We start from the raw sequence: 27,266 nt of genomic DNA on the forward strand, positions 1-27,266 counted from the left end.
ACAGTCTGCAGGCTCTCCCCACTACCTCAGTGAACCTGATGCAGCGTCCCCTCCGCCCTACCCCACTCATCTTTGAAAACGTTCTCAGGCTGCTCTTATTAAGAAATCCTGTTCTCCAGCCCACCATTCCCATACACAGCATAGACTCCAGGAATGGAAATAGAAATGACTGGCTTTAATCAATCTGTGATGAGATGAACCTCACTGAGAGGTCATTTGGGGTTCAGGGGCGCCCTGCAGCAGCTGGGGCATGCTACTCCAGGTGCGGCTGAAGCAGAGAATTCTGAGACAAATCACTGGAAGGGGCAGGTAGGACTCCCAGTCCTGACCAGGCAAAAGTGGTTCCAGAGCCCACAGGGCGCCAGCCCCAGCCAGGTAGGAGGAATGGCCTCCATACCCATAGCAACCCCATGTGACCACAGTGTGGGCCCCACCCTTCTCGGTCCTCTTCTTCCTTCTGCTCTAGAGGAGGAAGCAGGTCCTTGAGCACACACACAGCCCAGCCTTTGCCCAAGCTGGGCCAGACAGTCATGCAGGAACTTAGACCCCAGTGACACTCCGGCTCAGCCCCAAATGCTCCCACTCTGCCATCTGTCCTCCAGGCAGGACCCCAGGGAGGCAGAAGAGCAGGACACAGGGCTGGCGCCCCCAGGGCTACAGGTAGTGTCCTCAGCAGGGTGGCTTTGCATTCCCCTCACACCATCTTAACGTCCAGGGTCTGGGCCCGTGACAGGCTCTGGCGCTGGGCTTTGACCATGTGCAGGCGCCTCCCGTGCAGCGTGAACTGGGACCAAGTGAACAGCTGCAGCAGAGCACAGGCGATGGGCACCAGCACCAGCAGGTAGAAGCAGCCCTGGCGGAGCGGCGGGGCCTGTGCCGGGGGTGGAGCCGGAGGCTCCGGCCAGGGCTGAGCACTCCCCACAGGGGCCGGGGGGTGCTGCTGGAAGAGATCATGACCTAGGACAAGAGAGCCCACAGAAAGAACAGGTCAGCCCTGGCCTCCAGAGTCCACAGCGCCTCATCTCAGATGTCACATGGACACGTCCAAACCCCAACTCTCAATTCTGCACCCAAATTTGCTTCTCCCCCGTTCCTTCTTTCGGAATGGCACCACTATCCCCCCAATAACCAAAGTCTTCCTAGAGTCCTCAATTAGCTTCACCACTCCTCAAGAGCCAATCCTTCACCTCCCAACTCGAAAACACAGCCCAAACCAAACACTTCTTTTCAGCCCCCAGCACCGCCTGCTCCAAGCCTCCATCGCTTTTGCCACAGCCTCCCTACAGTCCATTCTCCAAACAGCAGACAGAGTGAACTTTAAAAAATGTAAATCAGACTAGGCCATTGCCCTACTTAAAACCTTCCTAAGAGCTTCACTGAGAATAAAATCCAAACCCTGCCCTGATCTACAGAGCCCCTCTTCACTTTTTCAGCCTCATCTCCAAACCACTCCTGGGCTTCCCCAATGTTGCAGTGGTAAAGAACTCATCTGCCAGTGCAGGAGATGCAAGAGACTGGGGTTCGATCCCTGAGTGAGGAAGATCCTCCGGAGGAGGAAATGCCAATCCAAACCATTCCTGATAACCTGGGCTCCTGTACTTTGTTTTCTGCCTGCCTGTGATTTGCTGAGATCTTTCTAGACTAAATCCTCACCATTCATTTCACATCCTGGGTGCCATCTCCTCAGGGTCCTTCCGGACCACACAGAGTAGCTTCTTAGCCACAATGATACTTTTACCAGTGCACTTATCACTGCCTGCTCTTCTCTTGTTTAGCTGTTTAGTGTCGACCCCACCCCACCCCAACATAGAATATAAGGTCCATGATGGCAAAGACCTTATCTGTCTTATTTTGTTATCTCTCTCCCTAGAGGCACCTAGAACACCACCTGGCAGAGAAGGTATCCCATACATATTTGGTGAATGAATGAATGAAGTACTAAAAGATGGAACCCAGTTCCTCTGCCCACATAGGGACAGGCAGGGGAGGGGTGGCAGCCAGGGGCAACCCAGGCCCAGCCTCTGTCATGGCTGGTTGTCATTCTCTCTGCTTCACTCGACCCAGGTCCCAGGCTCATCAGCAGATACACCAGGTATGCTGTGCTCCCTGGAGCCTCGAGCACCATGCCAGTCCCTGGGCCCTCACCTGTGTAGAAGCAGAGCAGCCAGGTGCCCAGCAGCGGAGCGAAGGTCTGGCCTGGCTTGGTCACCAGGGCCACCATGCCAAAGAGAAGCGCTGAGGCTGCCTGCTTGCGGTGATTCAGCACCAAGTCCTCATCCACCAGGTCCGTGACCACCAAGGTCAACAGCTTACAGGTGCCCTCTGTGAAAACACGGTTGCTGCCGGCGAGAGAGAACGGATAAGAATGAAGCGGGGTGGGGGTGGGGGGACACAGGTGTGGGGGCGAGGGAGGGGCAGCGTCTACCTGGCAATGAAGAGGCAGAGCAGGCCGGGGTGGTCGGAGCCAGCCAACAGCATAAGCAGGCTCAGGCCCAGCTTGAGCAGGAAGAGCCCCCGCACCACGGCGTAGACACCCCAGCGCCGGCACAGGGGCAGGAAGTAGAGGTTGTTGAGGTGGGGAGCGACGTAGGAGATGCCTGGGGAAGGGAACGTGGCCTTATCAAGGGGCGCTGCCACAACCTCCACAACTGCCCACATTTTAACCATCAGAAATCAAAGTTTGCACTGATTCAGCACTAACTCGGTCCAGGCGGTGTGCTAAGAGTTTCCACATCCTTTTATTTAGTCCTCGCAACCCTTTAAGGTAAGTACTATCTCTACCTTACAGATAAATGGAGACCCAAAAAGATGAAATAAAACACACCCAAGGCCACACAGGGAAGAAGCACAGTCAAGACACGTTCCCAGGCCTGTCAGGAGAGTAGTCGTCCTTGTGAACGAGCTACTGCGCCGCATTACCGCTAGGTGGCATGACTATCAAGAGGACCACCATGAGGGCAACCCTACCCACTCAAACTCGCATAAGCTCCCTCCCTTCCTCTGGAAAACAGAGTGGGGGTGGGGCTGGGGGCTGGAGGTGCAACCCCAGCACAGATTCTGCCCTCTGCCACCTGGGCCCCAGCTGGGAGGTGGCTGTATCTGCAGTCAGTCTAGGGGTTCTGGGGTGCAAGCCTCTGTCCTTCTGGCCAGCACAAGGTACCCACTCACCCAACAGGAAGGAGCCCGTGGAGAGGGAGATGTGGTCTGACAACAGATGCTCCAGGAAGAGGGGAAAGAAGTTGCTGTTGAAGTGGCAGTGAAAGACCTGCAACCAATAGGGACACTAAGGAGGCTGGGGAGGCGGGGTGAAGGGAGCCAGGAACAGCCAATAGGGACACTAAGGAGGCTGGGGAGGCGGGGTGAAGGGAGCCAGGAACAGCCAATAGGGACACTAAGGAGGCTGGGGAGGCGGGGTGAAAGGAGCCAGGAACAGCCAATAGGGACACTAAGGAGGCTGGGCAGGCACTGGGGAGGCGGGGTGAAGGGGGAGCCAGGAACAGCCAATAGGGACACTAAGGAGGCTGGGGAGGCGGGGTGAAGGGGAGCCAGGAACAGAGGGAAAACCAACAGGGGTGGGGCGGGGGTGGGCAGCAGCAGGAGCCAGAGCGGCGTCTAGTCCCATGTCCTTCAGCATGGACCATACCAGAACAAAACCTAAAACCAAATTCCTATGCTTATCTATAAAAGTTAGAAGGAATGATAACATCACCATTAAAACAACTGAAAGCTTTCTTTTGTAAAACTTTTCAATGCTAAAACAAGCTTAATGACACAAAAACAATGTGTTTCTAAATTTTGCTGGCTTATATACTACATATGTTCTAGGTCTGGCCTGTGGTGTTTTAAAAAGAGTCCTCAGGGACTTCCCTGGTGTTCCAGTGATTAAGACTCTCTACTTCCAATGCAGGGGATGTGGTTTTGATCCCTGGTTGGGGAACTAAGATCCCACATGCCCTGCAAAAATACAATTATACAAAAGTGTTCTAAGCATTGTGTGTGCTTAGTCACATCCGACTCTTTGGGACCCCATGAACTATAGCCCATCAGGCTCCTCTGTCCATGGAATTTTCCAGGCAAGAATACTGGAGTTGGGTTGCCATTTCTTACTCCAGGGGATCTTCCTGACCCAGGGATCGAACCCGTGTCTCCTGCATTGCAGGCACATTCTTTACCCACTGAGCCATCAGGGAAGTCCACATATGCCCTGCAGAGTGGCCAAAAAAAAGTCCCCAAGGGAGCACCTCTCTTCTATACGCATGTTGCAGGTGAGAACATGGCTGCCCCAAAAGAGAGAGACTGGCCTAAGAGCACATAGGGAGTTAGGAGCTCAGATGCAGTGAGAATCCAGGTCTCTAACTACCCAACTTGTATTCCTGCCATTCAGCGGCTCAGCCTCAGGCAAGGCCAGAACTGATTTTCCAGCTTCTGGGAAGGTGGTTCCCTTGAGTGAGGCATTTGAAGCCATCCTATGAATGGGCATTGCTCCCATACCTGCACCAAGTCCATGCCCACGAACCACAGGAAGTTCCGGTGGCGTGCCAGCTGCTGGAGGTACTGGCCCAAGGTGATGCTACCCGCCTCCTCGCCGCCCACAAGCAGCTCTTCTTCACATAGGCTACGGGGCAGAGGGGAATCAAGAACAGCTTAAGCTGGGCCAGAGACATCCCCCACCCCAGGCAGCCATCCATCAGCCAGGAGCCCCAGCATGGCAATCAAGCCCAGCAGAGTGCTGGCCACTCACCCGTCATTCACAGCCATGGCTGGGCACCCCGGCTCCCTGCCGGCCGCCTCAACCCGCCGCCTCAGCAGCCGTGCGGCCCCCACAAAGCCCAGCCCAGAGCCAGTGGCCAGCGCCAGGCAGAAGGCGCGGAAGGAAGAGAAGTCCTCTTTGTTCCAGAAGGCGTAGGAGGCAAAGACAGACAGGGAGCCGGCCGCGCTGAAGAGGGAGCAGTAGAAGTTGAGGTGGGTGCGGTCGTGGGCTGAGAGAGCCAGGTCGGCCAGCAAGGCATGATGGTGCAGGTCTACGAGCGTCAGGAAGCCGTCGTAGAGGCACAGGCACAGCAAGAACTGCAGCCCAGCAGGCGCCCAGGGCACCCAGAATGCCAGGAACGACAGTGCCAGCAGCGGCCCATGCCAGCCCAGTGCCCGCACCCGTGCCAGCACCACAGCCCGTGAGGAGAGCCCAGCACCTGACCTGCCAGGGAGAGGGGGGCCGTTGGGAGATGCCCTGGCAGCCCTGGCAGGCCCCACTCCCTGCCTGAACTCAGGAAATGAGAAGGCCCAGCCAACGGCTGGCAGTGGTTTCCCTTTCTTTCCCCACCCCACACACAGGTAGTGGTCCTCCAGCCCTGGGGAGGGGGAGGTGGGAGAGGACCAGTCCTGAGCTTTCCCCAGGAAACAAACCGGGGTTGGGAGCTGAGGAACTGACGGTCACTCAGCCAGCCGAAGAGGGGGTCGTTGAGACTGTTCCAGAGGAGAAACACGGTCTGTGGGCAGAGGGGAGACGGGTAGGTGGGCTCCAGGCGGCGTCCTCTCCAGGGCTTTCCCCACCCCAGCCTGCTCGCCACCCCTCAGAGATGATGCCAGCTTTCCTGCCTGCAAACAGGTGCTCAGGTCAGTCCCTCTGCCATAACCCACAGCCACTGCCCCCATCAAACTCCCACCATCCAGGGCACTGCTGATAAATACATGTGAATATATTATAAGTGTGCATACAGTGCCTGGCTCACAGGACAGAGGACGGGAGAGTTGGCATAATCCCCACTGAGGCCTCCAGCTCTACCTTTTCTTGCTGAATCTTAGTGGGCAAGCCAGCTTACCCTCTGCTCCTGCCTGGGTAGGACCCTGCCCTGCCATCTGCCCAGCTCCCACCCGGGCTGACTGCCCCAGTGCTGGCCTACCTCTCCAACCCAGAAGGCAGCTTTGTCGATCTTGTACACTGAGACAAAGGTGTCCACGTAGTAAAGCAGGAACACGTTGTGCAGGACAGAGACAAACAGGGCCAGGGAGCCATAGACCACAGCCGTGGGCAGGCCCAGCAGCCAGGCCCAGGGCCCACCCAGCCTCATGGCGGCCAGCCCAGCCTCAGCCCCAGGAGCACTGAGGTGCGCCCATGGCCATGGGCATTCTGGCCATACTTGTCCCTGGGGAAGAAGGAGCCAGTTAGCTGCAGGGATCAGAGCCACCCCTGCTCCTAACCCCAGACCTCTGAGTCATCTCACTGGGAGAAAGTTTGCACACAAAACTGGGGAATCGCCAGTGGGAATCACCAGCTAAAACAATGCTGGACTACATACCACTATTAGGGAGTAAAAGGAAACTGATAAAGGCGTGGGAAGAGAAGGCAGACAGCTAGCAAGTGCAGAGTCAGGTCGCATGCTAGGGCATCTTCTTTCATCCATATTCTAACCTGACAGCCCTGGGCCTGGGCACACACTGTGCCTACAGTAGAATCTCGGGCAAGCTAGTTAACCCCAGCCTCAGTTTTCTCTTCTGTAAAAGGGAAAAGTGGGTGATCATGGCTACTCAGAAGAATAAAAGGATTAAATGAGGTAACTCACAGAAAGTGCTCAATAAATATTGGTGGTATCATTATCATCTTTATAAAACCCATACAAAGTTTACAGCACTGTTCCAATATTATAGGAGAGCAACCCCAAGCTCAGAGATGGTTAAGTCATTTGCCCAAGGTCACACAGCATAAAAGTAGCAGACTTGAACCCTGGCCTGTCTGGCTCCAAAGCCTTTTTTTTTTTTTTTTTTTTGCCACTTGACCTCCCAAACTGGATTACTGTGGGGTGCTGGGTAGAATGGAGAGACCTGCCGTGATGTCAGGTTTCACAGGGATATAAGAGTGATACGATATGATAAGAGTCCACAACTGCCCATGCACTTTGATTCCAGAAACCCCACCTTAAGGAACTAACCCCAAGAGAACATGTACAGAGTTGTTCACAGCAGCAACATCTAAAAACAGCCAAAAGTTGGACATAGCCCAGGAACACAACAAAGGGACTGGCTCAACAAGCCCGATGCTCTCCACAAAGGTCAAGTACGTGGGCAGCGTCAACAAACGGGAGAGAAACTCAAGGACGTGTTACTTGAAAGAACAAAGGACAACACACGGGCCTGCTCCGGACCAGGCCAGCTCGTGCAGAGACCAGCAGGCCAGACTGACCATGGATTTAAAAGGAAATAAAAATCCAATTCTTATTACAGCAGTGCTTCTCATACTGTAATGTGCTTCCACATCACCTGGGGACTTGGCTCAAATGTAGGTTTTTACCTTCACAGGTGTGGAGTGGAATCTGAGATTCTGCATTTCTAACAGGCTCCCAGGGGGCACCGATGCTGCTGGGCCATGACCACACTTTAAGCAGCCAGGCATTAAGTCTATCTGTCTCTTTTTTTAGATTCAAAGTTGTTGTTCTCTTTTCAGAAACATAATCCCATGTGTGCCTGTCTGACCACCCGCCTTCTCCGCTCACCAGAGGGAAGCTATAGGGGCTTTCTTCTCTCAAACTCCCTGTAGCTAGTTGAATTAGCCCCAGAGAGATAGGTTCAAGTCCTAACCCCCAGCACCTGTGAGTGTGATCTTATTTGGAAAGAGCTTTACAGATGTAACACATTAAGATGAGGTCTGAATTGAGGTGAGCCCTAACCTAAGGACTGCTGTCCTCATAAGGAGAAGGAAATCTGGACACAGACACAGACACAGAGAAAGGGAAGACAGCCATGTGAAGATGAAGGCAGAAATCTGAGTGATGCAGCTATGAGCCAGAGAACACAAAGAATTGCAGGTAGCACAAGACAGCCAGGCGGAGGCAAGGGAGGATGCTTTCCTAGAGGCTCCCTCCAGAGGGCGCATGACCCTGCTGGTGCCCCGATGCTGGATTTCCACCCTCCAGGAACTGTGAGGTTGTTTTAAGCTACCTGCTGCTGCTGCTGCTAAATCGCTTCAGTCATGTCCAACTCTGTGCGACTCCGTAGATGGCAGCCCACCAGGCTCCCCCGTCCCTGGGATTCTCCAGGCAAGAACACTGGAGTGGGTTGCCATTTCCTTCCCCAATGCACAAAAGTGAAAAGTGAAAGTGAAGTCGCTCATTCGTGTCTGACTCCTAGCGACCCCATGGACTGCAGCCTACCAGGCTCCTCCGTCCATGGGATTTGCCAGGCAAGAGTACTGGAGTTAAGCTACCTAGTTTGTGGCAATTTGTTTCGGCAGCCCTAAAACTTATGCACCTCCTCAGAGGCTATCTCCTCTTGAAGCCCTCGTGACCCAAGCCTACCCACAGGCCTCATTTACATGTCTGCATCCTTACACACACATATGCAGAACAGAAACTCCTGTTTCCCTATTAGAGTCAGGCCCTGGAGAACCAACTCAGACTCAGTCCCTAAGTGGTGACCCGCCCCCGACAGGTCTTGCTCTTGCCCCATGAGTCCCCAGGGCTCTGCTTCCATGCCCAGCCTTCAAGGGCCTCTATAGTCCAGCCTCTCCTGGCCAGTCCAGCCCAGCTTCCCACGGACCTTCAAGCCTCCATCTTCTCTGGCCAGGCCTTTGTTCTCAAGGGCCCCTGCTACCAGAAGCGCCCTCCACATATCTTCGTTTCCATCTCACCTGTTCCTCAGGTGCCATGGCCATTAGAACTCCAACTCCTCGTCCCTCATTGTGCCTCCAGCCCTGCACACATTCTCCCACCTGCCCACACTCCAACCTGACGGTGGGGTTCGCCAGCATGGGGCCTGTGTTCTCACCCTCTACCTCCATCTCTGGACTCAGCCATCCTTGCTGTGGGAGTGACTGGCTGAGGAGATAGAGGCTCTGCAGGGAGAACAAGGAGGGACTCTCACAGGGTCTCTCTCAGACTCACTGGAAGCTGAGGTGGTCACTCAAGAGGTCAGTATGCAGCCTCCCACCCCCGTGCCAGCTTTGTGCCAGTCCACATCTTAGTGATGGAGGAAGAAGGAGGAATGGCCAAAACTACCTGAAGGCGTGCATGCTAAGTCACTTCAGTCGTGTCCGACTCGTGAGATCCTTTGGACTGTAGCCTGCCAGGTTCCTCTGTCCATGGGGATTCTCCAGGCAAGAATACTGGAAAGGGTTGCCATGCCCTCCTCCAGGGGAATCTTCCCAACCCAGGGATTGATCCTACGTCTCTTACAACTCCTGCATTGGCAGGCGGGTTCTTTACCACTAACACCACTTGGGAAGCCCGAACTTCCTGAAAGCAGCCACTAAGTCTGTGAGAATCTCTCCCTGGCCAAAAGGGTCCCGCCTTGTCCAAAAGCAGGACGATATCCATGGGGCCTTTAAGCCCCTGAAGAAGTATTTGGTGGGAAATATTGTTTTTTCCCACAGACTTATTGAGGTATAACTGACATACAGTAATCTGCACAATGGAGAAGTCTCTGGTGGCCTAGGGGTTAGGACTCCAGGCTTTCACTGTCGTGGCCTGGTTTCAATCCCTGACTGGAGAACGGAGATCCTGCAAGCCATGTGGTACAACCAAAAAACAAAAAAAGAGAGAGAGAGAATGGAAAAAAGAACCCTTCCCTAGATAATAATACTCTGCATATATTCAAAGTGTATAGTCTGATCAGTTTTGGCATGTGTATGCCTGTGAAACTGTCACAGTTGAGATCAGGAATATATCCATCACCCTGAAAGTTTCCTTGGCACTTTCCCAAGCAATGTTGTGGAAAGAAGGCACAAGTGGAGGTCTCCAAAGGCCCAACTCCATTTCCTACCCATGTGACCTGCAGCAATTTGGTTAACCCCTCCATGCCTGTTTCCTGAATTGCACAATGAAGCCAACCTTCCTAAGGCTAGGGTCAGCAGTCAATGAGAAGATACTTCGACATAGTGAGCACAGTAAGTGCAGTGAGCACCGGAACTTCACAGACTATCACTATCAAGCCTCCCAGACCGTCCATATCCACCACACCAGGATGAGATGGGGATTCACCTAAAGGTGCTTTGAGCCTATAAAGCACAGTGTATGCGTCTGCTTTTACCCTTAACTCAGGTCACCTCCTCTGATTCCCCAGGGCCTTTCAGAACTCCCCTCCCTCACCTCGAAAGCCTTTGTCCAGAGGGAGTGAAGCCTCCTGGTGCCCTACCCAGATGTCCAGTGACCTGCCCTGGTTACTGGAGAAGGTGGACTCTATAGGCAAGGCCCCCAGCTGCCAGCCGCCAGCTCCCTGCACCCACACTGGGACAACAGTAGAGGAAAACCTCAAAGTGTGGTGAGATGGAAAAAGTATGACTTTTGCCATCAAAAGAGCTTGGTTTTAAATCTCAACTGCACTTCCTACTAACTGTACCCACAGGTAAGGTCTGAGCCTGTCTGAACCTTGGTTTCCTCACTTGCAAAATGAAAGTAAGTGCCTATCTTTACAGGAATGCAAGGAGGATTGACTGGTTTGATCTCCTTACAGTCCAAAGAACTCTCTAGAGTCTTCTCCAGTATCACAATTCGAAAGTATCAATTCTAGTCAATCCTAAAGGAAATAAACCCTGAATATCTATTGGAAGGACTGATTCTGAAGCTTCAATACTTTGGCAACCTGATGCCAAGAGCCGACTCATTGGTAAAGACCTTGATGCTGGGAAAGACTAAGGGCAGGAGGAGGCAAGAGAGGATGAGACAGTTGGATAACATCACAGGCTCAGTGGGCATGAGTTTGAGCAAACTTCGGGAGATAGTGAAGGACAGGGAAGCCTGGCATGCTGCAGTCCATGGGGTCAAAAAGAGTCAGACGTGACTTAGTGACTGATCACCAACAAACAAAGGGAGTATTAGAGCACCGACAGAAATATGCGGAGAAACTGGCTTTTACTTAGGCTCACTTAGATCAGAGTAAGAGCAGGGGAATATGCAGGTAATCAGGTCCTTCTTGTGGCAAGGGAGTTTGAGGAGGAAAAAAAGCACAAAAGGTAAAGTCAGAGGAGGAGGGCCTGCAAGAAGCAGGAGCATATACAGTGTTCAGGGGGTACCAGAGACAAACCCGTAAACCATGGACTAGATCTAGAGGCAAAGCACCCTGCCCAGGTAAGCCTTTGCCCAGGAAACAGAGCTGTGGGAGGAGCATGCAGGGCACTCAACGGTCTCTATTCCAGATGGTATTGCTCCATCAGTAACTTCTTCCTCTGCTAGCCCTCCCCACCTGTTGGTGGTTTAGTCACGAAGTTGTTTCTGACTCTTGCAGCCCCATAGACTAGAGTCCACCAAGCTCCTCTGTTTATGGGATTTCCCAGGCAAGAGTACTGGAATGGGTTGCCACTTCCTTCTCCAAGAGATCTTCCAGACCCAGGGATCAAACATGGGTCTCCTGAATTGCAGGCAGATTCTTTACCAATTGAGCCACCAGGGAAGTCCCACCTGTTAGGGAAATTAAATAAATAGTCCTGTTTAGGCTTCAGAGACAAGGCAGACCAGGTCTCTGACCTTGCTTCTAACCTGCCTGGATACTGCCCTGACTGTAAGTGCCTTGACTGCCTGCTGTGAGTGGAAGCTTTGTGGCACCATAGATAAGATAGGGGACAAATCTTGAAATTGTTGAACCCATAGAGCGGCTCTGACCAACCAAGTCCCAGGCTTAACAACATTCCACGTTTTACATGACAAAACAAACAGCATTAACATAAAACCAGAGCTGCTTTTGCTCACAGACTGATGATGATTATCAGTCTGCGTCCAGGGATTATGAGCGGGAACTCTGAACTGCAATTTTTGAAGTCTCACCCACAAAGCGGATGGGATGCCTGGGATCTTTTCACAACTGGGACTCCAGCTGTGCTGTGTCATGGGACTTACCAATGCTATCTGAGTCTGGATGTTGGTCAAAACTCAATTTGGTGATGTATCCTCTGCTGTTTCTCTCTCGTTTCTTTTAATGTTAGTATATCAAAAGTAAGTTAGATAATTCTCTAATAAATACTGGTATTATTTATTCATATATAACAAGAGGATTATTTTGTTAACAAATCCTTTGAACCTGAGACGAAAGTGAAAACTTTCCGCAAAACACCACCCCCAATCCACCCCCACAGAGAGCAACAGCCCTGGCTCTCTTGGGAAGGAACAGCTTGGGGCCCATACTAGCCTAGCTGTATAATGTGACTGAGATGTCCTGTAACCTGCAACCAGCTCCACCCTTACCTTGACACCATGAGAGAGAGACTGCTGGAGGCTCCACAGCCCATCCCCCACAGCGACAGCCGGTATGGTCCCAGTAGTGCGACCTTGAGCCAGCCACTCCCTCCCTCGGGGCCTCAGTTTCCCCATCTATAAAGTGGGGATCTAAGCCAACCTCTTAGATTGCTGTGGGGCTGAAACGCATAAAGGTATATAAAGCACCAAGCCTAGTGCCTGGCCTTTAGAAGACCCTCAGTAAAATGTAACTATTCCTTTTTTTCATTTCTCTGAAGTTTGGCTTTATGATCTCTAAAGGATTTCAGTCTGTGTCTTCTGGCAGATTGAGGATTGAAGTTGTCTTTTCAGTACGAAACACTGATGCTTCTCATTGCCTGGAATATCCTACCATCTTTCAAATTCTTTTTTGAATGCCACCTCCAACCTTAGTTCATGTTGTTCCTTCCACCTAAAACACTCTAGATATAACTACATACCAGTTCTCAGGCATATAAGATATGCCTGGTTTTTACACCTATCATCATGTATCCTTATAATTTGTTACTATTTCTATCCTTATCTTATAAGTGAAGAAACCAAGACTCTGAAGGATCAGTAACTGGCCCCAAATCACAGAGCTATTAAGTGCTGGAGCCAAGATTGAAAACAGATGCTTTTGAGCAAAAAAAAGGAAAAACCCTCAGCATTTCTCACATCACTTTGCCCATCACAATCATTATCAAATCCTGCTTATCTGAGAAAGGGCCAGTTCAGTGGCACAAACCTTCTCAAGAACACCAAGTTAGATGTTCTCTCCCTTTTTCAGGTTCCTTGGCTGAATCCTCTGTGCTGCTGCTGCTGCTGCTGCTGCTGCTAAGTCGCTTCAGTCGTGTCCGACTCTGTGCGACCCCAGAGACGGCAGCCCACCAGGCTCCCCCGTCCCTGGGATTCTCCAGGCAAGAACACTGGAGTAGGTTGCCGTTTCCTTCTCCAATGCATGAAAGTGAAAAGTGAAAGTGAAGTCGCTCAGTCGTGTCCGACTCTTAGCGACCCCCTGGACTGCAGCCCATCAGGCTCCTCTGTCCATCAGGATCCAAAGGTCTCCCTAACCCTTCTCCAGCCTCCAAGCTCCTTATGGGCGGGGCCAGGTCAGACCTACCCCTGATTTCTACCTCTAGGCTCCCTCAGGCTCCTTCACCACATATTGGCCTTTTAATTAATACCCAGTGGGTCAACTTGCCCCTAAAAGGCTCATATGGACATCCCCAGCCCAAGGGGGGAAAAAGCAGCCATAGGAGGAGTGACACCCCCATATCCCACTGTCCCCCTCAGCTCTTCATTCTGCTTGACTGTGGAAGTCAGAAAGAAGCAACCTGGGAAAGCCTGATGTGAAACGTGGACAGCAAGGCAACAGGTGAACAAAGAGGAACAGTGATAATAACAAAATGTAACATTTATTAAGCCTTCACCAGGTGCTAAGGAAAACTGATACAATATGGAGAGTGAGCTCAGGACAGAAAGACACCAGATTAGGAAGGGCTTGGAAACCACACACAAGATAAGTCTCCTGAGGACAACAGAAAGGGGCGTGGGGGCCACTGGGGTGCCCGGGGGACAGAAAAAGATTTTTAGAAGAATCCCCCCGCCCCGCATCTTTCAAAAATGCTCCCCTCTTCACCCCATCGGGCTCCTGGGAAATAACTAGAAAAGCACGGAAACAAGAGTAGCTCCCTGCTCTTTGAACCAGCCTATGGTGGGCAGGGAGCTGATAAACTTGGGAGAGAAAACCAAGGGGGCCAGATAGGGCCCCCTGGGGTGAGGGGCTCCCGAAGGACTGCAGACTGTATGAGAAGCAATTAGTATGGAGGGGAAAAATCTACTAGTAAGCATTATTTGGAGTTGGGAGCCCTGCAAGTCTGAACCTTATCACTAACTAGCTATTCACTAACTAGTTTATTCCTATATCTGCAAAGCGGGAGAAAAATTCCATTCCCTGTCTGTCCCCAGGGGGTATTAAATGAATTTTAAAGGTATAAAACCCTATGCAAATATTAAGGGTGTCCTTTTTTCAACAAGGTGACCTTTGAATTGTCTGCTGAGTTTCCTGTTTCACATCCCCTTTGTCTCCCTGTTTAGTCTTCCCACAACCCCTGGCAGGGCTGTTGGGGAGGCCCACCCTGGAAGGGTGCCCACTTTCCATGCAGTGACTAATGGGCCCATCCTCTTTCTTAGGCTAGAAGTCAATTTCACCCTGTTGGGAGTTGGGACCATTTCCTTGGAGGGTCAGTAACTTCACCCCAAGACCACCCACCCGTTCCAAGCCACAGAGGAGTCTGGGATCAACCATGGTGCTGAACCATGTGGTGGCTCTCCAGCCTGTCGGCACATTAAAATCACCCGAGGAGCTGCTCAATCAAACCAAGGCCCAGCCTCACTCCCGACCAATTAAATAAATTGGAATCTCTAGAGAAGGGGCCCAGCATCGGTGTTCTTTTAAAGCTCCCCTATAGGTTCTACTACATCACCAGGGTTAAAGGCCATTATGTTAATGAAATGGATCCCGGCCTAAAGCTGCCGGCGACTCTAGGGAGTCCCCTCTGCAAGAATTCCATCCTCACCCCTTGAGCTCAAGCTTTTCCCACCCTGACCCAAGCACTTTCTCAATCCACAACCAGATCACTTCAGGAACCCCCGAAGACAGCCCCCAGGACTCCCAGAGCAGACAGCACTCCTGTCCCCCTCCGTGTGTCCTTCGTGTCTGACTGGCCCCCAGTCCGGCCCGCTGCCCCCAGCCCCTGCCGCCGGCCAGCCGCTCACCGCAATTGTGGCACGCGAAGCCTAATCCCAAGGCTGCCGGGAGCCAGCTGCCAGCCAGTGCGCCTGCGCGCGGGCCGCCTGTAACTTCTCCAGCCTCTTCTTCCGCCCCTACCCAGCGATTGGCTCCGCTCGGCTCCTGGGACCGCAGTTTAGGCAGGTGCTGGAGCCTGAGGCTGTCGCCGCCATATTTGTTATGGGCCTTTGCCCTTAAGGATCAAACAGAGGATGTGCACGCTAGCCAAAAAAACGGGGCAGGTTGCCTGAATTCCTGACTCTCACCTCCACGAAGGCTTAATGTCACTTCAGTTCAAATCAACTGTTCTTCTGAGAGCTTCCCGTCCTCTCCACCCTCCTTCCTATTAATTCGGAGAATGAAGAGAGCTCAGTGCCTCCTTCAAGCCTTGTCATGTGACTGGATGCACAGCTGAGACAGATAAGGAGAGGGCGGTGGCACGACCTGGAACTCCCTGAAGCTGGACTGTGAGCCAAGAGTGGACACGCCCACCTCGAGCTGCTGTGGGCACCAGGATTCAGGTCACACGCACCAGACCCTGAGAGAGCAACCAAGCGGCCCAACCTCCTTGTACTGTTAATAGTAAAGTATGGGCTTCCGCGGGTGGCGCTAGTGGTAAAGAACCCGCCTGCCAATGCGGAAGACTGAAGACACGCGGGTTCGATCCCTGGGTGGGGAAGGTTCCCTGGAGGAGGGCATGACAACCCATTCCGGTATTCTTGCCTGGAGAACCCCGTAAACAGAGGAGCCTGGTGGGCTACAGTCCATAGGGTCTCACAGAGTTGGACACAAGTGAAGTGACTTAGCATGCATGCACACAATAGTAAACTATAAAGCTACTGAGCTCTTAGAATGTGCACTGTGCTGTGTTAAACACTCTGTATGCATTATCTTGTTGAGTCCTCACATTGTTATCCCTAGGAGGTAGGTCCTATTATCCCATTTTACAGAGGAGGAAACTGAGGTGGGGAGAGATTCAGTGACTTTCACACAGCAAGCAAGCGGCCCAGACAAGCTGGAACACAGGTCTCCTGACTCTTAGGAGTCTTTCCTCTTCCTACCCCTTCCCAGGCCGTGAAAGTCAAGATTTGTTTTGCTTAGTCCAATCCAGTGAGGATGTCCCATGTCTTCTCTCAATAGGCCTGTAAGCCTAGTTAGGTTTCTAGGCAGTCAGACAGCACAGACTCCAGTCCTACTATTTCCCTACCCTGGGATAAGGGGCAATGATCACGACTTTTTACTTCTGGGGGACTTGGGACTCAGTTCCCTGGCTCCACCACTTCTTTTACAGGAACCGTCATTTTGTGAGTCTCTGCTTTACTCCTTAGAGGGATTTTTGTGGGCATTAAATGAGAAATAGGGGTGTAAAAGTTTTGTTGTCAACAGGAATATTAACCGTATCTTCCATCCTGACAACCTGGGTGGCACCCATTGCAAAGGGCACACCTGTTGCAAACAGTCCAGCACAAGAGCCTAAGTGTCCAGGGGTAGAGTCTCTTCACCCAGTTCCTGGAGAGTCCTAGAGGCCCCATGAACCTTGCCCCCAGCATCCATCTCCCACTAGTCTGTCTCATTTTCCTCCTCCCCAATCCTGCCCTTCAGACTCTCTTCTTACCACCTGTATCCTCCCCGCCTTGGCCACACAGGCATCATCTCTCTTCTAAAGACTTCAAGCAATTGCTGAATCCCCTCATGTTCTAGAAAGCCCTCATTACTAGAATGAAGACTACCATTTCTCTCCCATTGCTACCCCTTATCCCTGTCTATGCTTTCCTGGCTGTGAGAATAGAAGGCAGGAAACCCAGCATTCAATATGGACTCTGATACACTAGGTCCCCCATAAATTGACTAAAGGAGTCTTTCTGGCATCCCATCTCTAGAATGCATGCACCTTTATTTCAGAGCAACCCTGAATCTTGGCTTAGCCCTCCCTGGGTATCCAGTGGGGGAACAGAAAAATGGGCTGAGCTGCCAAGGGGTGAGAACTAGATGTGGTCTTACAGGGAAAGCTTTGGCCTCTGTATTGCACTTAATGCCCCATAGTTACACTTGGTGTTCCCTCAGCTTCTGACTTTATAAACAGTGTAACCAGTTGCCCTTTTGTGTCAGCACCAGGCTTGTGATTATATCTGATTTCCTTCCCAGTTGTCAAGCACAGCGATAACAGGGAGGGGACATGTGGTACAACTGAAGATCATGTTGCCTTCTCTCAACTTGTATCAGAGTCCTTGGATGGTGGGAAAGAGATACACACTTTCCCTGAAATTCTTTCCTCCCTTGGCTTCCAACCTCTTTCATTTGGGTTCCACCATAGTCTCCTCCCACCTAACAACTCCTCAGTCCCCTTCCTTGGGACACATTTTTCCAGGGCTTTCTTAGTCAGAGAGAGGGTCCCCCAAATTTCCATTTTCAATACTCTTTTCATGTATTCACTTAAACTCATCAGGCCATACACTATATGGGGTAAGAGGGACTTCAAAACCAAGACTGCCTGTTGATGGGAATATAAACTCATTCAGGCACTATGGAAAACTGTATAGAGGTTTCTCAAAAAAACTAAGAATAGAACTACCATATGACCCAGCAATTCCCTCCTGGGTATTTATTTGAAAAAAATGAAAACAATAATTTGCAAAGATACATGCACCCCAATGTTCATAGCAGCATTATTTACAATTGCCAAGATGTGGAAGCAACCTAAGTGCTCATCAACAAATGAATGGATAAAGAACATGTGAGCCTATATATATATATACACACACACATATATGCTGTGTGCTCAGTTGCTCAGTCATGTTCTACTCTTTGCGACCCTTTGCACTGTAGCCCGTGGGATTTTGCAGGCAAGAATACTGGAGTGGGTTGTCATTTCCTTCTCTAAGGGATCTTTCTGACCCAGGGATTGAATTCCGGTCTCCTGTGTCTCCTGCATTACAGGCAGATTCTTTATCCATTGAGCCATTGGGAAAGTTCCGATACACACACATACACACAATGGAATACTACTCAGACATAAAAAAAAGAATGAAATATTGCCATTTGCAACAATAAGAATGGACTTGGAATGTATCATACTAAGTGAAATAAGTAAAAGACAAATACTGTATGATTTAATTTATATGTGGAATCTAAAAATAAAACAAACTAATGCATATACAAAAAATAAAGACTCAGATATACAGAACAAATTACCAGTGGGGGAGAAGGAAAAGGGGAAGGGCAAGATAGGGGTAAGAGATTAAGAGGTACAAACTACTACATCTAAAATGAATAAGCTACAAGAATATATAGTACAACACAGGACATATAGTCAAATATCATAATAACTATAAATGGCATATAACCTTTAAAAATTGTGAATCACTATTTGTATACCTGAAACTTACAATATTATACATAAACTATACCTCAATTGCCCTCAAAAGGCATAAGTGGAACCCAACAAATTGGCATCCGTGATGACACAGTGTATGTAATACGGGCAGGGTAGCAGCAGCGGCTTTGGTAACTTCACTTACTACCTTTCCTTCATGACCAACTCACCTCCTATCTCCAGCCTGAATATAAAACTGCTGCTAGATAGTCTTCCCCAAATGTCCCACCAGAACTCGGCACTGTCTCAACTTCTGTCACCCCTTCGTGTTTCTTATCTCCAGGATCACCTTGACTACCCATCCAGGTGACCAAGCTAAAAACATGTGCATCCACCTGTACCCATCCAGGCAGTTGATTCCAGGTGAATCTGCTTCCATGTCTTTTTCATCCCTGCTCTTGTTCTGGTTGTCAGTTTTCCTAAACTAGGATGTGAACCTCCTCCAAGACTGGCTTCTAATCTTTCTCTCCCCAATCCATCCTCTACTTTGCCTGAAAAAGAGCCTCTGATCATGGGGGTCACTGATCAAAAACTACTCAGGTTTCTGTATTTTGAATTTTTTCATAAATTCTGGGGGAAAACACTCAGGGTGTATTGTTGATGCAAACAACAGAAGACCCACTCCACAGTATAATAAATATTTAAACTTCCAAAGGCTAACATGATGGTGCTTTGGTATAATTTTTAAAATGCCCATTTCATTGTGTCTTTTGTAGTTAAGTTTATATGAAGTAAACAAAACTGGTTACATATACAAAAAAAGACTCCATTCAAACTAGATTAAGCAGGAAAGGAATTTATTGCGGGGTGAGGAGAAGGAAGTTGGATAAAGCTGATCAAATATACAGATTTCCAGTTATAAGATAAATATATACTAGGGAGGTAAAGTATAACATGATGACCAAAGTTAACACTGCTGTATGGTATATCTGAAAGTTGTTAAGAGAGTAGACCCTAAGAGTTCTCATCAGAAGGAAAATAAAATTTTTTTTGTATCTATATGAGATGATGGATATTAACCAAACCTATTGTAGTAATTGTTTCACAATAAATTTAAGTCAAATCATTATGTTCTACACCTTAAACAGTGCTGTATACCAACTATATCCTAAAAAACTGAGGGGGGGGGGAGGAATTTAATGGCTCACATAACTTCAAAGTCCAGGATTCAAACGATGTCATCAGGACTCAATATCTCCCTCTGACCTTTGGTTCCACTTCTTCTGCGATTCCATGCTGAGAGAGCATCGCCTTTGGATGCAGAACTGCATTCTTCCAGATTTCGGTCCAGGGGAGAGAGCCCTTCCCTCCACACAATAAGAGAACAGAGCCCTGGGCTTGGTTCCCATTGGCCCAAATTGAGTCACATGGCTAGCGTAAACTAGTCACTATGGCCAAAGGGATGTCAGTGATGATTGATCGAGCCCTAAATCACCTAGGTAATTTAAGGATGGGCTAGAACCAACTCCCCCAGAACCACTTTCTTAACAGTAGATAAGGTGTGGAACTCTAAAAATGTGGAGGCTGTTACTGGAATCAGGGTGAATAAAGGCTGAGAAACTTGGCCTGGTTCTTATTTTTCTCATTTTTCCTTAAAACTACCCTCCGCCCCAGACCAGCAGTTTTCAGCAAGTATGTCAGAACATTAAAACACAGGCTTCTCATTGTCCCAGGCTTCAACTTGAGCTTGGTCTCACACTCTCATCTCCCACTCAGGGTGATCAGATCCCCATGGGGGAGAAAGGGGCAGTTATAAATAGAGTGGGGAGGTATATTAATTTTCCACTAATGGTCTAACAAATTACCACAGACTTAGAGGCTCTAAACAATACAAATGTATTATCTTACACTTCTGGAGACTGGAATTCTGTCTCATTAACTAAAATCAAGGTATTGGCAGAATTGCATTCCTTTCTAGGAAGAATCCATTTCCTTGTCTTTTCCAGCTTTCGGGCTGCCTGCATTCCTTGGCTCATGAGGCTCATGACCCTCTTTCATCTTCAAAGCCAGTGACTCTTGAGTTTCCATCTTCCACATTTGACTCCTGTAATTACTCTGGACCAACCGAGATAATCCAGGATAACCTCTCTATTTTAAGGACTTTTAACTAACAACCTTAATATCATTTGCAACCTTAATTCCCCCTTGCCATGTAATGTAACATATTAACCAGACCCCAGGGATTAAGCCATGGACATCATGGGGGTGGGAGGCCTCCCCCAACAAAGACCACTATGTCCTGGGACCAGTTCTTTTTTTTTTTTTTTTTGCCACACAGCATGAGAGATCTTAGTTCCCCAACCAGGGATCAAACCTGTGCCCCCTGCATTGGAAGCACAGGGAATTTTAACCACTGGACCACCAGGAAGTCCCTGGGAGCAGTTCTTAAAGAAAACAGAGGGGGAGGCTCCCTTCTTGGAGCTGTTGGATAGGGAGTGTTAGGTAGATAACCTAAACCAGTCCGAGCTGCTGCTGTCACTAGGCCAATGGCCTGAATTAGACTTGAAAGAGTGGTGCAGTCAGGAATAAACATGACATCACCAGGCTGAGTGTGGGAGAACTTCCCAGAGGGTAGCTGGACTCTGAGGGATGCTGAAAATCTATGAGAAACTGTGGGGGTTAATGGTAATACTGCTTAGATTAACAGAGGAGGAAGGAAAGTATGATGGCCTGGCAGCCCAGCAACTAGGAGAGGGTATCCATTTTAAGCATCCAGCAACTATGACCCACTCCACTGGGGAAGAGAGCTGGAAGGACATGACCTGAACCAATGGGGACTGGAGCTCAGATAGTCCTCACCCCATGTGAATGAAGCAACCTTTCTGGCTTCACCCAAGTCGCTTCTGGGCTTTGGCATCAGTTGGACTGAGTTCAAATCCCACAGTGACAGTTACAGACTGTGAGAAGATGGGAAAGTGGCCTAAATTCCTGAGTCTCTGGTTCCTTAATCTATTCCATGAGAATGATATCACCATGTTCTTCATGTGGCTAATAAGAATTAGAAGTTCTTTGAAAAAAGTTATAAGCTCTTATGTAACATTCTAGAGGGGAGGATAGTCAGATAGCGGGAAAGCAGACCCAGTATAGATTGGTGATCATGCTATTACTGACAGTACAAGTCTTGAGAATTTTACCCTTAACATAACTAGCTATGTGAGTCTGGACAAGATATTTACATAAGCCCCAGTCATAGAATACATTCATTGTATACCAAATCTGAGACAAGCAGCTTCTTGCTATGTAAGGTGGGGAAACTATTAATACCTCATTTCTAGGGTTGATGTAAACTTGAAGTTAGATGCTCATAAGCAACTTGAACAAGGATGAGATGGTTGGATGGCATTGCCAACTCAATGGACATGAGTCTGAGCAAACTCCCAGGGATGGTGAAAGACAGGGAAGCCTGGTGTGCTGCAGTCCATGGGGTCTCAAAGAGTTGGACACGACTGAACCATGAAGTAACTTGATTCAGTGCCTGGTGAGGAGCTTAACTCAAATGCTGGATAACTCAATCCATCTGACTGGGAAAACGGGATGTGGATAACAGAGAGCTAACCTAATTGCAAAGGGCACTGGGATACCCTCACGGATGTTGTGTCTAAGTTGGGGCCAGCATGATTCCAGCAGGTTCACCCAGTGTAAACACAGACTGGCTGGCTTCTGGCAAGGTAAAGGTTTTCCCTTTGCCTGGAAACCAGGAGGTGTGGCCGAGTCAGGGCATGAAGAACAGCAGATCAACTGAAAAGCGGTGGAGAGGAGCCCTGCTCCTGGATCTCTCTGGTTCCTCCAAATGCTGGGGGTCAGCTCCCCGAGGCTAAAGGAGACAAGTGAGTGGGGAGCTACCTGGAAGGGCATTTCAGGGCTGGGGCTTCAAACGGCCTTGAGTCCTTCTAGCCTGCTCGGAGCCTGGGCTTTGGGTCCCGCCCTAGGACAAGAGGTGACCTGGTAGCCAAACTCTTTAGGAAGAGTTCCCCAAAGCCGGGGGCACAATCGCAGGGGCTCCTGCTGTGAACCAAGGCCTGCGTTACTAGTCACCAGGATCTGCGGTGGACCTGAGAACAAAGCGCATCCACCTCCCCTACTCCAGGTCTGGACCAGGACAAGGCCCCAGGAACCACGCCGGCCGCCTGAACTTCAGACCATGTACGCATACTACTGCCGAGCGCCTGGGGAGGACATCTGGCCTCTACTGCAGCACCTCACCTACACCTACCAGCCCGCCCCTCTGCTGCTGCCCCCTATCCAGGCCCATAACTTCTGCAGCCGGCCCCGCGACCTGTGCGCCGGCGAGTGGGCTGGTCCGCAGGAATACCACTGCTTCCACTCCACCGGAGCGCCCCTGAAGGTCGCGCCGCCTTTTTGGGCCTTCCCGCCGGCCTTCGCCGCGGCCCTGCGCCCGCCATTCCCCGCGCCCAGCTACCTGGGGCCATCGCTGCAGGCGCCCGCAGCCACAGGACAGGCGGCAGTCGAGAGCGGGGCGCAGTGGCCGGAAGGCGGCACCGTGCAGGCCGAGCTGCGGTGGGGCCGTGTGGAGCGCGCGCTTGGCCCGCGCCTCGAGCTGCCGGACTCGGTGCGCCGGGAGCTGCGCCGCGTGTACGGCACATACCCGCGCACCAACGTGCGTGTCACCTACCGCGGCGGCGAATTCCTGCTGCAAGGCGCGCCGCGCCTGCGAGAGCCCGAGTACCGCGTCAAGAGGGGAGTCCTGCGCCCGCCGGCCAGCAGCGACAGCGGGGACGAGAGTCCCGCGGGGGAAGCGGTGGAGCGCGGCCGCCTGAAGAAGAGGAAGGCTTGAGCTGGGGGCGCGCGAGGCCCGGCGGCAGGCGACTGTGAGCACGCGCGCCGTTCTCCTGCCGCCGCAGCTGTGCGCTGGGGCTGGGTGCACCTGTCACCTGTACTTTTGCCTTTTTTTTTTTTTTAACCACCACCGGCTTGAGGCTCTTCCTTGATTTCAGGTTTTTGCAGGATGGTGGGGCGAGGGCGAAAAGGGATCATAGAGATCTCTGAGTGGGTGTCCTGTTACTCCTTCCTTCTCCTTGGACTTGGAAAGCCTGAGCGTGTGGTGGAGGAAGGGCCTGGACCCTCTGTTTCCTCCCTGCCCAACCCTGCCCTGCAATGAGCCCCCACGTGCCCTTTTTCGTCTCTTCTCTCCAGGAAATTTCCCCTAACTCCCCAAGCTGAGGGCCCACTTATTCGCAGCTTGTAAAGAAAAGTGACTGAAGTCAGGTGTAGGCTTTAAGATTGTTTTTATGTTTGGGGGTGGAGGTGGGGTTTCTTCATCTATGTAATGTGAGCTTTACTTCCCTTTTTGGGGTACAAGGTGTCAGGGATTAGAGTGGGAAACGTGTGCTTCCTCACTCGCCGGGCCCCACTTTCCCTTAACCAGCTGCCTTCCAGTGCAAGACGACTCTCTCCTAGGTCCTCAGCCCACCATCCACAGAGAGATTCTGAGGGCATCAGCTATTTTATTGAGGTGTGGATGGCAAGCATGGCTGAGGAAGGGATCCCTAAGACACAGATTTAGGGCTGGCTCTGACATGAGTTTGGGTAAACTCCAGGAGTTGGTGATGGACAGGGAGGCCTGTTGTGCTGCAGTCCTTGGGGTTGCAAAGAGTCAGACTGACTGAACTGAACTGACATTTTTTAGACTCTCTGAGTCTCAGTTTACTCATCTGTTAAAGAAGAATAAAACTAACACAGCCTACCTGGAAATTTTACCAGGGTTGAAATCTAAGATGATGTCACATCTTGTGTCCCGATTCTTTTTAAACTTTTATATTGTGGGACAGCCGATAAACAATGTTATGATAGTTTCAGGTGAACATCGAAGGGACTCAGTCATACATATATTTGTATCTTGTCTCCTCCTTCTGCCTAACAGTCTTTAATAGGTTGAATGTGCACTATTGTAGGAGTTTGCTGGAGGATTAAGCCACACATCCGATTTTAACTACGGGTCTAGCCATCCCACCAGATCTGACACCCAGGCTGTATGAAGTTGGTTCCTCATGGAATTGCTTTCAGTGAACTTCCATTTGTAGTTGGCCAGAAGATACCTGGGTATACAGGTATGTTACTGAAACTGTAGATCACTTGATTGAACACTGCTATAATTATGAGGTTCATGCAGAAGTTCTGTTAAACCTCAGCACTTGGTAAAGATGTTTCTCCTGATGAGTGGTTTGCTTTTTTTATCTTTGAAGCACCAAGGATCTCATAATTGATCATATTTTTCTCTTTGCCCTGGTTTCCAGGGAGCCAAATTTACTTAGCATCTTTTGTGTAAAACCTGGATCCTGAACTATTACCCCTAGTTTCAGCTTATTTTCCTTTCTTTCTTTTTGTAAATTATGGAAACACAGGGAGCTGTTGTAGTGTGTTAGGTCTGCTGTGTGATCTTGAGTGAACTATTTAATGTCCCTGAACCAATTTCCTCATCACGAATGGGGATGATGGTATCAGGACCTATCTCATAAGATTATTGAGAAGATATCATGAAATCCTGCACACAAAATGTTTACCACAGTAACTGTCATATACTAAGTGCTCAAAGGTTAGTATTTGTTTTTACTTTTTATTTTTTTAGTATTTGTTTTTAAAAAGTAGTTTGCAATACAGAAATTTATAAAATAGAGAGTTAAAATCTGTTCTAATATTTTGTGTGGGCATGCTAAGTCCCTTCAGTTGTGTCCAACTGTGTGCGACCCTATGCACTGTAGCCCCCCAGGTTCCTCTGTCCATGAGATTCTCCAGGCAAGGCTACTGGAATGGGTTTCCATATCCTCCTGCAGGGGATCTTCCTGACCCAGAGACTGAACCTGTGTCTCTTATGTCTCCTGCATTGGCAGGAGGGTTCTTTACCACTAGAGACACCCGGGAAGCCCAACACCCACAAATGAACACTGAGGTCCAATCTAGTGTTTTTTTACTATTTTTTTCTGTGCACCTAATATTAACTACATAAAAGGAATCACAGTTTTGCTTGTTGCCTTTTACATTAAGTATATCTTGGACATCGTTTTATGCCAATGAACATGGTGTTACCTCATTCTTCAACAGTCTGTAGCATTTGGATTCTTTCCAGTTTTTAGCTATTAAAAATCCATCCAACAAATTTCTTGAATGCCTTTTATTTGCCAGGAACTATTGCAGGCCTTGAGGATATAGTCGTGAATGAGATAGCCATGGTAGTTTCTGTCCTTATGGAAAACATTTAAGCTGAGACCTAAATAATATGAAAAAGCTAGCTGTGCAAAGAGAAGGGTGAGGGGAAGCCAGGCAGAAAGTATGGTGAATGCAAAAGTCCCAAGGAATGAAAGTCATCTTCACTGACTTGACAGGCATTTGAAAGCCCACATATGCTGGGCAGTATTCTAGGCACTGGGGCTCTAGGAGAAAAACAACTCTCTGCCCTCGATAGAGCTTACTCTAGAGATGTAATGTAGGGAAATGAAGACTGACAATAAGCAAAGGGGAATATACAATGCAGTGTCATACAGCAATAAGTGATGGGGTGCTGTTTTCATCAGGATACTTACGGAAGGCTTCTCAGAAGAGGTGACTCTTCAGTGGAGACCTAATAAAGACCTTTACAAGCCATTTGAATAGCTGGGGGAGAAAAGCAAGTACAAACACCCTTGGCTGGGGTGTCCTTGTCCGGTGAGTTAGTGAAAATGTAACAGTTAATGGATGGCGTCACCAACTCAGTGGACATGGGTTTGGGTGGACTCCGGGAGTTGGTGATGGACCAGGAGGCCTGGCATGCTGTGGTTCCTGGGGTCACAAAGAGTCAGACACGACTGAGTGACTGAACTGAACTGAATAGTTAATGAAGTTACAGATGAAGCTGGATCCTGTGGCATCTTGAAGCCATGTAGAAAATTTTGGATTTTTTTCCTTAGAGGAACATTATGAGCACAGGGAAATGTGATGAGATTTTTTAAAAATTATTCTGGATGATGTGTGGAAAAGAGACTATAGAGGGGCCACTGTAGAAATAGGGAGAACAGTTAGGAGGCATTTGAGAAATAAGCTGAGAGAGTGATGAGAAAATAAATGTCCTTGAATATGCATCTTTGTTCACAGATACAAGTGTTAAATTGTGGAATCTGAAACGTTAGAATTAGAGATTGAATCATTGAACAATGACACCCTAGTAGCAACAAGCACAGCCAGTGCCCAGATCTTTGATTCTAAATTCCATCCTCCAAAAAAGGAACCACTCCCCTTGGGAAAATGGCTGATTTCAAGGCTGTGGCAGGAAAGGTACAAGATGAGCCTGGAACAACTTGTGCCAGAAATTAAAGGACTCCTCAAAAATATCAAAAGAACAAAGGAGCCAACTTGAAGGGACTTCCACTGACCAAATCAAGGACACTTTAAGCATCAAAACAGTCACAGTAACAGATTATAACCTACTGAATAAAATAAGGATTCCTAAGTCCATGCTAATATTAACTAAATAAATACATGTGACTGGAAAGCTCTCCTTATAGAAGAAGGAAAAATGAAACTAGAAAATTACCATTCCCAATCATCACAGTAATGACTGATTCAAGTGAGAATCATTTCTGGATACTAAAACTAATGGGTGAAAGTTTGATGAAAAACCTGATATTTATATAGTTTCAGATATGTTCCAATAAGATATTTATTAATTACAAATTTTAAAGTAGTAACCTGAAGAAAATAGTAACCTAATAGTATAATAGGGAAAAGTGGTGGGTAAACACGTTAATAACCCCATTGCAGTAGTCCCTCTTAAACAAAATCTTTCTTATCGTTTTTTTTTTCCTTACCATCTTTTTTTTCTTACCATCTTTAATTAGGGTCTTTAAATTTTTTCTTTAATGGATACAAATTGACATCATGTGCTTTGGATATGTTAAACTGAAAAATACAACATCAAAAATTCAGTGGTAAGGCA

The 27,266-nt window shown here is 49.3% G+C and overlaps 2 protein-coding genes across 10 annotated transcripts; one reads left to right on the top strand and one right to left on the bottom strand.

Moving 5' to 3' along the window:
* Window positions 1–154: 154 nt before the first annotated feature.
* Window positions 155–22,997, bottom strand: MFSD13A (major facilitator superfamily domain containing 13A). 9 transcript variants are annotated; one of them, XM_070363871.1, is made up of 11 exons: window positions 14,955–15,207; window positions 11,820–11,892; window positions 11,170–11,384; window positions 5,901–6,143; window positions 5,404–5,486; window positions 4,742–5,194; window positions 4,492–4,615; window positions 3,169–3,265; window positions 2,426–2,597; window positions 2,146–2,339; window positions 155–957 (listed from the first exon to the last, which is right to left on the bottom strand). In XM_070363871.1, exons 4-11 carry the CDS (start codon window positions 6,066–6,068, stop codon window positions 695–697), a joined length of 1,554 nt encoding a protein of 517 aa, XP_070219972.1. In that variant the 5' UTR covers window positions 6,069–6,143; window positions 11,170–11,384; window positions 11,820–11,892; window positions 14,955–15,207; the 3' UTR covers window positions 155–694. The 9 variants fall into 9 exon arrangements, with proteins under 9 accessions (XP_070219972.1, XP_070219973.1, XP_070219974.1 ...); XM_070363872.1 differs by lacking the exon at window positions 11,820–11,892 and adding an exon at window positions 12,922–13,122; XM_070363873.1 differs by lacking the exons at window positions 11,820–11,892; window positions 14,955–15,207 and adding an exon at window positions 15,234–15,323.
* Window positions 21,956–27,215, top strand: C26H10orf95 (chromosome 26 C10orf95 homolog). Its single transcript, XM_070363880.1, has 2 exons — window positions 21,956–24,408; window positions 25,870–27,215. The coding sequence occupies exon 1, from the start codon at window positions 22,482–22,484 to the stop codon at window positions 23,133–23,135; it is 654 nt and encodes a 217-aa protein (XP_070219981.1). The 5' UTR covers window positions 21,956–22,481; the 3' UTR covers window positions 23,136–24,408; window positions 25,870–27,215.
* Window positions 27,216–27,266: the final 51 nt, after the last annotated feature.

This window comes from Bos mutus, chromosome 26 (assembly GCF_027580195.1).
Source record: "Bos mutus isolate GX-2022 chromosome 26, NWIPB_WYAK_1.1, whole genome shotgun sequence".
In the NCBI taxonomy this organism is placed as follows: domain Eukaryota; kingdom Metazoa; phylum Chordata; class Mammalia; order Artiodactyla; family Bovidae; genus Bos; species Bos mutus.

Coding starts and splice junctions, on each gene's coding strand:
- C26H10orf95 (XM_070363880.1), top strand. CDS start 22,482: ATGTACGCATACTACTGCCGAGCGCCTGGGGAGGACATCTGGCCTCTA.
- MFSD13A (XM_070363877.1), bottom strand. CDS start 6,068: ATGAGGCTGGGTGGGCCCTGGGCCTGGCTGCTGGGCCTGCCCACGGCT. Junction 5,487..5,900: donor CTGCCTTCTGGGTTGGAGAG/GTAGGCCAGCAC, acceptor CTCTGCCCACAG/ACCGTGTTTCTCCTCTGGAA. Junction 4,616..4,741: donor GCCATGGCTGTGAATGACGG/GTGAGTGGCCAG, acceptor TCTGCCCCGTAG/CCTATGTGAAGAAGAGCTGC.